We start from the raw sequence: 10,878 nt of genomic DNA, 5'->3' as shown, positions 1-10,878 counted from the left end.
GGACAGCACCGAGGTTGCGCTGCCTTTTGGGGGTCCCCTGGGCTGCTCCAGCTCCGAAGGGCAGCGCCCTCCGCCCGGGCGCCCCGGACCCCGCACTTGCCTCGGTTTTCCTCTCTGGACATCCCGGAAGCCGAGGCGTGCCGTTCCGCCTCCGGGCGCCGCTCCGCCGCCGCGCTTTCCCAGGCCCGCGCCCGAAGCAGAGCCATGAGCACCGCGGGGTGCCAGGAGAGCCGCTAGCGCCATGGGCACCGGCGAGACGCTACTGGTGGGGCTGCTGGTGCTGGTGCTGGCCGTGGCGCTGCTATCCAACGCGCTGGTGCTGCTCTGCTGCGCCTACAGAGCCGAGCTCCGGGCGCGCGCCTCGGGCGTCCTCCTGGTGAACCTGTCTCTGGGACACCTGCTGCTGGCGGTGCTGGACATGCCCTTCACACTGCTCGGAGTGCTGCATGGGCGGCCACCGTCGGCGCCTGGCACGTGCCAAGCCATCGGCTTCCTGGACACCTTCCTGGCGTCCAACGCGGCGCTGAGCGTGGCGGCTCTGAGCGCGGACCAGTGGTTGGCTGTGGGCTTCCCGTTGCGCTGCGCCGGACTCCTGCGACCGCGCAATGCTGGCTTGCTGCTGGCCTGTGCCTGGGGACAGTCGCTGGCCTTCGCGGTCGCTGCCCTCGGCTGCTCCTGGCTTGGCTACAGCAGCGCCTTCGCATCCTGCTCGCTGCGCCTGCCGCCCGAGCCCGAGCACCTGCGCTTCGCTGCCTTCACCGCCGCGTTCCACGCCGTGGGCTTTGCGCTGCCACTGGCGGTACTCTGCCTCACCTCGCTCGGGGTGCTCCGGGTAGCGCGCAGCCACTGCCGGCGCATGGACACCGTCGCCAAGAAGGCGCTTGTGCTGCTCACCGACCTGCACCCCAGGTAGTTGCCCAGTGCGTGCCGACCGGCCCAGGCCAGGGACTCGGGCGCTCCCTGGGCAGCCTGCGGACATCATCACCGTTGCTCTGCCCAGAGCTCACCGCCGTGGGGCTGCCCCTGCATGATGCTCGCGGCGGTTTCCCGTTGGTTCATTGGTGCAGACACGGCAGTGGCCTCTGTTTCCTGGAATATGTGCTCACAGTGCACAGGGAGCTTTGTGCAGAGCGGTGGGGTGCGCGCCTCCGTGAGGGGTTCCCCGGGCCCTGCTGGGGGGACCTGGCCCCACTCCTCCTGTGCGTGGCTGTGGGACTGAGGCATCTGCTCGTTTCTGCCCGCTGCTGACCCAGTGCCCTTGCATGGCCTTGGGCTGTAAGTCTTGGGCAGGGCCCAGTCCCCTGTGCTTTCTGCTCATGACTTGGCAGGATTTCTCCCCTCTCTAGCTGGTGTCACCATGGTTCCAAGTTACCCCTGTAGGGTGTTCACCCTCAGCCCCCCTCCCCCGCCAGAACCCCCAGGAGGCTCTCCTGCTGGTGGGGAGGGACCCGATGAGGTGGCTTCTCCCTCCCTGAGGGCCCTAGCTTTGCCCCTCCCTCTGTCAGCAGGCCTGCCTCAGTTCCCTCTGTGTGGAGAAGGACGAGCCTGAGGGAAAGGAGGATCCAGCCCTTTTTTCCAGGCCTCCTTTATTTCACCTACAAAAAAGCAAGCCCGCTGCCTTCCATCGTTCTTTCCCCCTCTGCCATCCTTCCGTCCTCCTCAGGTTCTAGGCTAAACATCCTCCTGAAACCCTCCCGGCTCCCTCACTCCAGCCCCTGGGCTCTGAGCCTGGGCTCTGTCCCCGCCCTTCCATCATCCTGACCACTGTCCTTTGTCCCCACAGCGTGCGGCAGCGCTGCCTCATCCGGCAGAAGCAGCGCCACCACCGCGCCACCAGGAAGATTGGTGTCTCTATCGCCACCTTCCTCATCTGCTTTGCCCCATACGTGGTGACCAGGTGGGTCCTCGCAGTCGGGCTCCTGTCGTGGGAACAGCAGTGTGGGCTTGGCCTCAGTTGGGCAGGCCTCTGAATTCTCCCAGCTGGGTATCTGGAGGGTGGCCACCATCACAGGACCCTCCTCTACACCTGACGGACTGTGGGCCCTGCTGTAGCTCCTGGGAAAGACCCTGGAAGAGAGGTGACGCTGTCCCCTATCCTGTCCTCGAAATCAGGAGACTCTCCTGGGCACAGGCAGAGATGGGATCAGGGAATCAGCACCTGGCTCTTTAAACCCAGGAAGCTTTCGGTGTTAGGGGCCCTGAGACCAACCCAGACCTTAAACTCCAAGTCTCCTGGGCGTGGAGTCGGGAATCTGGGTGGAAGGTCCGGCTGGAGCCTCGGGGCAGTGACGCCGCCAGGTGAGTGCTCTCTGCTCCTCTTTCCTGGAGTCCTTGGCCTCAGCGCTTGTCCAGTCAGAATTACCTGGAGCCACAGGTAATTGGGAAAGATTGCGTGTAGAGAGCTGCTGGTGCCATTGTCACAGTGCAGTGCTGAGGGGCAGGGGAGTCTGCAGTTTTTGCCTCTGGGGTTCCTGGGTCACCTACTCGGCCACTCGGCCAGTACCTTAGCTCTACTCAAGGAAATGTGTGCACCCTGCCTTGCTGGATAGCACCATGGTTAGAGGGAGGCACGCTGTTTATCGGAGATGCCGACTGCTTGCTGTCATGTCTCACCTTTCTTGGAAGCCCGTGGAATTTTTGACCAGTCCCCTGCAGTGCCCAGGCTCTTTGGGAGGTCCCCACCTTGTGTGTTGTGCCACCCAGGAGGACCCTCTGAAGGAAGAAGCTCCTAGGAGGGTCCATGGCCCTCATCCTCAAGGGCCCCAGGTCCCTGCCTCCGGGGAGGGAGCCGGCAGGAGGAGGGTACCAGAATCCTGGCTCTGTTTGTGTAGGATCCTCCTGGGGTTGCTATCTAGTGCAAGCTTGTAGGGTATGCTGGCCTCTCCAGATGTCTGCCTGTGTTCCCAGGTCTCTGGGTTTCTTAGGTGTTGGGTGGGGGCAACAACTGTGTCCCAGGAACCCGGGAGGCCCCCGAATGCCCATGCAGAGTGGCTCGGGCTCTCCCCTGCCTGCCAGGCTCCCTCTGAACTCTTCAGAATCAGCCCTTGGGACACGAGCTCTTGACCACTGATCCCATCTGGCTTAGGGACAGGGAGCCAGGTTTCTTGGGGATCACAGGCACCCTCCTTTCTCACATGTGTATGTTGTGAGGGCACGTGTGTTTACACACATGCATGTGTGTGTTCATACACGTGTATGCACATGTGTGCAGAAGGCGAGTGCTGGAATTGCAAGAGCTCCAGTATTTAGTTTTGAAATTTTAAATGGATGAGGAGCGAGACTGGCTCACTCAGCTGTGCTGTCACGTTGATTCACGTTTGTGACTGTTATTTTCATGCGTGTGGACAAGGCCCTGAGCATGTGTGTGAGCACACATAGCTATGAGCGCACACATGAGTGTAAGAGGAAGAATCCCAAGCAAAGCCATGAAGCCTGCCTCTCAGAGTTGTTTCCACAGCTCCAACTCTGGGATCTGGGCAGCCGAGGCTCTCTTCTCTGTGAAAAATGTGGATACGGTACAGCATGAATGAGGTTATATCTTCCTTCGTGCACTCACTAAGCATTCCACAAGCTCCTACTCTGTGCTAGGCTTTGTGCCTGGTCCTGCAGTTACAAAAGCAAATGGAACACAGGCTCCTCTTGGTTCTGATGGCGGGAGATGCAGGTCAGCAAGACTCGGCAGGTGTTTCAGCAAGGCAGGGGCCTTGAGGGATGGAGTTGGGAGAAGCACAGCTGGATCAGAGTTCAGACAGACCCTCCTGACCGGCGCCTCTCGTGTCATAGGAGGGAACCCACACAGAGCCTCGCTCCCCAGTGCGTGCACGAGGTTCTAATGTGGTTGGTGGCTTAACCCACAGAAGTCAGAGACCCAGGAGCGCACGGTTCCTGCTGCCCCTTAGAAGTCAGTGCGCTCGTTCCAATCATTCTTCAATTGCTAAAAATATTTCAGAGCGCTTCTCCTGGGACTTGTTTTCAGAACTGGGATGCATTGTTAGACTCTTCTGTGGACATCTTGAAGGTGAATTTAATCTGGTTAGAAATAGCTCGAAGTCACCTTGAGCCAGCTCACATGGATAAAGTAGATAAGAGAGCTGGGGACATAGGAGTTTTCTTTTATTTCTTGCTTGTCACCCTTGAGTTTTACGGACTTAATCAATGGTGTGCAGATTAAGCCCCAGAGGTGTGCAGCACTGACACCGGCGGGGGGGTGGGGATACAGAGCCTCCCTTGTAGAGTCTGTGGTCTACTAGGGGAGGGGCAGATGGACACGGTCACCAGGGGCTGAGCATCAGTGGACACATGAGTGAGCCCCCTTCTCCACAGGGTCTGGCCGGTTGGAATCCTGGTGGTTGACACATGACTTCTGGTCCCAGTGTGGCTCTAGGCACAGCCTCAGCTCGGTGTTTCTGATGACTTCCACCTGCACTGTGGCTTAACCAGGGGACATGTGCATGCTGGGATGCCTGTGGCTTTCTGACTCAACTGCAGCTCAGTCCCCTAGCGACTGAAAGACATGCCATACTTCTCAGACCCGTTGATATGACCCTCCTTCCCACTGGCCTGATGGCTGGTTGTGACCAGTCTCCAGTCCATGCTTGATGGTGGGCTCCCTGGAGGTGGGGGTAACAGTGTACCTGGTGTGAATGTGCTGGCCAGTGGCAAAGCCCTTTCCGGACTATCACTTACTGTAATTGGACCCTCACTGCAGCCTGGGGTGGGCGGTTAGTGTCATGACGGCCTTGGACCCGTGTCCCTGCGCTGGTTTTTGGCTCCTGGATGCCTCTTCTCTGGCCCTGCCCCTCCTCACCTTCTCCCTGCCCTCTCACTCTGGCCCTGCCCCTCAGCTTGGCTGCCTGCCTCCCCACCCCCATCCTGCTGGACTGGCCCCCTTGTGGCGAGGGATTCCGTCTGATCCGTTGCTGCACCCCAGCGGCAGCTGTGTCTGTGGGTGGTCAGCAGGTGGTCTCCAAACTAACGAGTGACCCAGCCAACCTTGTAAGTCACAGGGCTGCAGTCCTTCTGAGTAGGAGTGGGACATCCTGGGGCAGAAATTCACTGCCTGGGGGGTCATCAGACTGACAGGGAAGGCCTTGGCCTTTGGGCCAGTAACTGAGGGGTGAAACAGCTGCCGCTGGTCAGCAGGTACGCTCGTGACAGGTGTTAGAAGCTTTGTCCTGACTCCATGGCCTCCGCCCGGGGCTGTGCTGAAAGCAGAGGGGTCTGTCAGAGTCCCCAGAGGCCCACCCCCTGCTGCTTTCCCGTACTGGGAGCCCAGTTAGTCCCTTCCACTCCGAGTTCTAATCTGGTTTCAGATTAGAAATCAGAGATGCCCTCAAGCCTCTCTGAGTGATGCTTTGAGATGGTGGGTAGAGAAGTGCCCTGCGTGGTGTGCAGTGCCCCGGGCACCCCGTGATGACTTCTGTTCGTGTGGGTGAGGTGCTTACGCTTGCTCAGGGTCTGTTCTGCAGCCCAGGTTGACACCTGTTACTCCAACGTGGTTATTAGCCTTGTTCCGATTTGTTCTCAGCATTGCCCAGCTTTGGGAGACAAATGCCAGGGGGAGTCTGGTTGGGGGCTCCCAGAGCTCACATCTGGAGTGTGTTGGTCTGCAGCTTGGAAGTGGTAGTGGTCCCCTCGGTAGCTGGTTCTGTGAGCAGGTGTCTGTGGCAGGTGTGCGGGCAGGTGGGTGGACTGAGCGGAGTGTCTCAGGAGTGTGTCTTGTCACCCCATTTTAGGAAGAGATTCCCGAGGCTCAGGGTGCTGGTGCAGAGCCCCCTCGCTAGTGAGCGTCAGGGCTGTGGCGTGCACTCAAGTGTGGTTCTAGCGCCTTCTGCCCTCACAGTGCGAGTGTGTGGCGGGTGCTGCCACCGTGGCTGAGTCAGCTGCTCCGCTTCTCCAACAGGCTGGTGGAGCTCGTGCCTTCCGTCACCGTGAACCCCCACTGGGGCATCCTCAGCAAGTGCCTGACCTACAGCAAGGCCGCGGCCGACCCATTCATGTGCTTCCTGCTCTGCCGGCCGTTCCGCCAAGTCCTGGCTGGCATGGCGCACCAGCTGCTGAAGAGATCGCCGCCCCCGGCATCTGCCCACCACAGCTCTCTGGACGCAGAGAATGATTCCTGCTTGCAGCAGTCACTCTGAGGGCCTGGCAGTGCATTGACGCTCCCCGCCCCCTACCCTCATCTAAAGAGCCCTGTGGAAGGGACACTGTCCCTGCCGCAGAAACACTGCTGGGGACCCCCAGACACTGGCAGCTTCACTCTGGGCTGAGGCTGAAGCACAGGAGCGGGGAAGGAGGGGGCGGATGTGGGTGTGGGCAGCAGGAGCAGCGGAAGAGAGTTCCAGGCTTGACCCCCTGGCCGCTGGGTGGTCCCGGGACAGTGGCTTTTCCTCTCTGAGCCTCAGCTTCCTCACCCTTGTTCTGGGGTTGCGGTGGTGCTGCGAGACGGTGGGTAGAGAGGTGCCCTGCATGGCGCGTGGTGCCATAGGCGCCCGGTGATGACTGCTGTTTGTGTGGGTGAGGTGCTCACTCTTGCTCAGGGTCTGTTCTGCATCCCAGGTTGTCACCTGTTACTCCATCCTGGTTAGTAGCCTTGTTCCAATTTGTTCTCCGCATTGTGCAGGTTTGGACTATAAATGCCAGGGGGAGTCTGGTTGGGGCTCCCAGCACTGACAGCTGATAGTCTGCGGACAGAGCCCAGCAGGCGCGGGCGACCCCTGGGATGCACCCATCTCTGGAAGGCCGGAGGTCCCCAGCTCCATGCCTGTCCACTGTGACTGCCTGAGCGGGCACACAGATGGAGCCTGCCTCCCTTCTGCCTTTCTGTGGTTTGCCGGGGGGTTTGGCATCTTGACTGGGGAGGATGTGAAGAGTCTGTGTGCTCAGAGCCTTTTCTGGTGAAGATATCATCGGAGCACATGACCTCTGCTTCCTTCCCCCGAAGGCCACCGCTGGGCCTCTGGATCCTAGACATGAGACAGTCAAGAGATAGAAGTCATGGCCAGGTCCCAGGTGTCTGGAGAACGTGGCAGGATGGGGAGGGCCTCGCTCCTCAATGGCAGCGCTGGGGGGAGCCAAGAGAAGCTGGAGTGCCCCTCAGTAGCGGTACACATCTCCCCCAGGCTTGAAATCTTGGGACGCCATTGCCAGGTGGGGGCACCGGCCATCGGTGTCATCGAATGTCCCCATGGGACAGTGTTGAGGACCTGTGTGCACATCTGTCCTATTTCACAGTGCAGGGAAAGAATGGTGTGCAGCGCACGCGGGCCTTGGTGGAGAGGGGTGTGCGTGAATGAATGAGCGGCTGAATGAATGGACACAGCTCTCTCTCCAGCTCCTGGCATTGCTGTTTTCTTCAAGGCCCAGGGCCGTCCCCTGCAGAAGCAGGAGGGCTGCAAGACCTCCACTCAGGGGACTCTCTGATGGAGAGCCCGCCCACGGGCTCTTGCACATGTGGAGCCTGTATCACAACACCCTACACCAAAGGTCGGCAGTGCAGGGAGAGCGTGGACACCACGTTCTTTCCTTCCAGGGGTGGAGTTCTGCACAGACGCTGCACACGCAGCTGCCACTGGCTCTTGGTATTAACAGTGGACAACCCAGCTGAGGCAGCTTCACAGATTCTTCTCCAAAAAATCCGGGTGTTATTTTTTTAAAAGCGTTTTGAGACACGATCTTTCTCTGTTGCCTAGGCTAGAGTGCAGTGGTGCAATCTCAGCTCACGGCAACCTCTGCCTCCCACGCTCAAGCTGTCCTCCCACCTCAGCCTCCTGAGTAGCTGGAACCATATGTGTGTGCCACCGCACCTGGCTAAGTTTTGTATTTGTAGAGATGAGGTCTCACTTTGTTACCCAGGCTGGTCTTGAGTTCCTGAGCATAAGTGATCCACCGACTTTGGTGGGCCCCCCAAACTGCTGGGTTCCGGGCGCGAGCCACGGCGCCTGGCCAAAACCAGGTGTTATTGCTGACTCACCAATGCCTCCCCCAAAAGGATGCATTTAATTAAGAGAGTTTGTCAATCATGAGGCGTAATTCAAACAAAACAAATTACTGTTTGGAATAACAGCAACTCTAGGTATGTGGTCAGGAAGCAGTTAAAAACATGAGAACACACAAGCATATCCGGCGAGTTCCATCCAACCCAGCACTCCAGCCCTCCGAGACCTCCAGGCTGGGCCCTGCGCCCTGTGTGTGGGGAGTGAGGGCGCCTTCTCCCATTGTTTTGATGGTAGAGCCGAAAGCTTGGGAGGCTTTCCCCTGGTAGGCGGGAAGCAGAGAGCCCGGGACGGGGTGGGGGTGGGGGCTGTGAGGCTGGCAGGGAGCTTGCAGGACAGAACTGCTCATTTATTTTTTGGGGGACCAAGGGATTTTTATTGATTCCATCTGTCGCAGGGCTGCAGCAGTCCATGACGGGTGGGGCAGAGGGAGGCCCTGTGGGAGCCCAGAGTGACAGGCCTCTTGGCTTGACTTCTTGTCCTTTCAAGACCATGATCTGTTTCTCTCGAGCCTCCCTCCTGCTCTCACGGGCTGCAAACCCAGGCCAGATGGGGTTCTGAGCCAGGAGCCCTCTCTCCATCCCCTCTGCACTCGCTGACTTTGGCCCTCCTCCTGCCTCACGTGGGCACCCATCCACGGCCAAGCCTCCGGAGCCCTTCCCGGGCCCTGGTGAAGCGGCCCTTCCCTGCACCCACCCTCCATCAAGCAGAGCAGGTTCCTGGAAACGCGGCTGAGAGCAAGCTGTGCTCCTACCGGAAGCCCCGAGGAGTCCCGCGCTGTGGTCTCTGCTGTGAGCCTGGCATTGCTGGCCCTTTCTGTCGTCTTCCCCACTGCTCCCCACTCCGATCCACATGGCCTCAGGCTAAAGTGCTGGGTGCCCTGGTCTACCGGCCCCTCCTGGGGGCTGCATCCTTTCTGGACCTTCTCTTAGTACTTCCTCCTCCTCTGCTGAGCCAAGTCCCTCCAGCTGGCTGAGACGTACACACCCTCCCTCTTCAGCTCTCACAGGCCCAGCGCCCCTCTCAAGGGTCCAGCCACATGGCAGGTAGGAGTGGGGTCAGATCCACTTTTGTCCCCAGCACCCGCTGTGCAGCATGCACACGTCATGTCTCGCTGGGGCGCAGGCTTCCAGCCACTGATGGGCTCTTCTGGTCTGCCACGGTTCCCTGACCCCATCCCCATGAGCCCCGAGGTGGGCACTACATAATTTCTCAGTGGAGAGGCCCAGGCTCGAGGGGCCAGGCCACTGGCTCAAGACTTTGAGCAGTGAGTCTGTGCTCTTTTTTTTTTTTTTTTTTTGAGAGGGAGTTTTGCTCTTGTTACCCAGGCTGGAGTGCAATGGCCCGATCTCAGCTCACCGCAACGTCTGCCTCCCCGGTTCAAGCAATTCTCCTGCCTCAGCTTCCCGAGTAGCTGGGACTACAGGCGCAGCTAATTTTTGTATTTTTAGTAGAGACGGGGTTTCACCTTGTTGACCGGGATGGTCTCGATCTCTTGACCTCGTGATCCACCCGCCTCGACCTCCCAAAGTGCTGGGATTATAGGCGTGAGCCACTGCACCTGGCCGAGTCTGTGCTCTTTTGATGACACAAGGCGGCTTCTCTCCTAGAAGCTTGTCCTGCAGCCCACCCCCACTCAGCTGTGGGCCTACCCACCTGGCCCGGGGGGGCTGTGCTGTTTGTGCCGCACCTGCTACTTTACTGACCCCACTGTGACTGCGCAGGCGTGGCTGTGTCCTGGCCCCATGGCCCACTGCCCCCTGGGCTGGCTGGACAGTGTGTGGGGATTGGTGGGGCCGGAGGACTTGTTTTCCTAGTCACACCCAGGCATGATTAACCCCGTCCTGTGATTCGCCCCTGAAGAACCATTTGGTGGATTGGACCCTCGTCGGTGAGATGCTGTGAATTAGAGGCTGTTCCTTCCAACTTAATTGTAGAGGAGAGAAGCTGGTTCCAGGAAGGATGACCAGATTCTTCTCCCCCCGAGTCTTAAAAAGTGACACGAGCTAGCACTCACTCTGTCTCCTCAAATCTAAAATGCCTTTGATTTGACGCTGTCTCACTGTTTTATTACCGCTGGGAAGGAAAAACTCAAAGGAAGGGCTGTGCTGGGAGATACCCTCACAGGTGGGCCAGTCATCGCTGGACTAAACCTGCCATAGCAGGGGCAACAGGGAGGCGCCATGTCCCCACCCCAGCGCTCAGGGAGGAGAAAACCCTCCCCACCGGTCTGCACACTGTCTGAATTCGCCCTCAGACTTGGGCTGGAAAACTCAGACAGGGAAGCCAAAGGGCCATGGCCCGGGGGGCTGGCGGGGGCGGTCAGAGGTGCTTCTGGAGGCTCCGCTGTGTCCAGGCAGAGAGGGTGGCACTGGGCCAGATGCCCCAGATCCCAGGGGTGTGGAAATGGGCATCCTGGAGCAGATGACCTCAAGGAAGCAGCACCCACTGGGTGCCAGTGATGAGTTGGGGCCACAGTGGGTACTGTTTCCATTATCCCAACCTCTGGGTCAAGAGGCTTGTCCTGAGTTTCAGGGCTGAGGGGCAGCTGGCTCCGGCGCCTGGTGCTGGTGCACTGGTACAGCTGGTAAGGGAACCCATGAGGCATATGGCTCCTAAAGGTTCAGCCGCCCAGCAAAGCCCACTCTCCTCATCCACACGGGGGACAAGGGTGGGAAGGTGGGGACAGACCCTGGGCAGGAGGACTTGGCCTGGCTCACGGCCAGCTGGGGTCAGCACTGTGGCCAGAGCCCCCTCGCCACACAGACCCAGCCTGTGCAGGACGGGGGTTTTAGGATCAGCAGGCAGTCCCCAGAGCAGCTCCACAGTGCGCTCGGGTGGCAGATGGGAAAACTGAGGCCCAAGGAGGGGCGGGGGTGGGGGC

The 10,878-nt window shown here is 59.5% G+C and overlaps 1 protein-coding gene across 1 annotated transcript; it reads left to right on the top strand.

Moving 5' to 3' along the window:
* The first annotated feature begins 241 nt into the window (after window positions 1–241).
* Window positions 242–6,140, top strand: GPR78 (G protein-coupled receptor 78). Its single transcript, XM_003934714.4, has 3 exons — window positions 242–909; window positions 1,784–1,897; window positions 5,903–6,140. The coding sequence occupies exons 1-3, from the start codon at window positions 242–244 to the stop codon at window positions 6,138–6,140; spliced, it is 1,020 nt and encodes a 339-aa protein (XP_003934763.2).
* The last annotated feature ends 4,738 nt before the right edge of the window (window positions 6,141–10,878 follow it).

Source organism: Saimiri boliviensis, chromosome 3 (assembly GCF_048565385.1).
Source record: "Saimiri boliviensis isolate mSaiBol1 chromosome 3, mSaiBol1.pri, whole genome shotgun sequence".
Lineage (NCBI taxonomy): Eukaryota > Metazoa > Chordata > Mammalia > Primates > Cebidae > Saimiri > Saimiri boliviensis.
Note: the sequence above shows the minus strand (reverse complement) of the source record. Positions and strands in the feature narration are given on the sequence as shown.

Excerpts from the sequence above, each read along its gene's own strand:
- GPR78 (XM_003934714.4), top strand. The coding sequence starts at position 242 with ATGGGCACCGGCGAGACGCTACTGGTGGGGCTGCTGGTGCTGGTGCTG. Across the intron at positions 910-1,783 it reads CTCACCGACCTGCACCCCAG|CGTGCGGCAGCGCTGCCTCA; the intron begins GTAGTTGCCCAG and ends TTGTCCCCACAG. Across the intron at positions 1,898-5,902 it reads GCCCCATACGTGGTGACCAG|GCTGGTGGAGCTCGTGCCTT; the intron begins GTGGGTCCTCGC and ends CTTCTCCAACAG.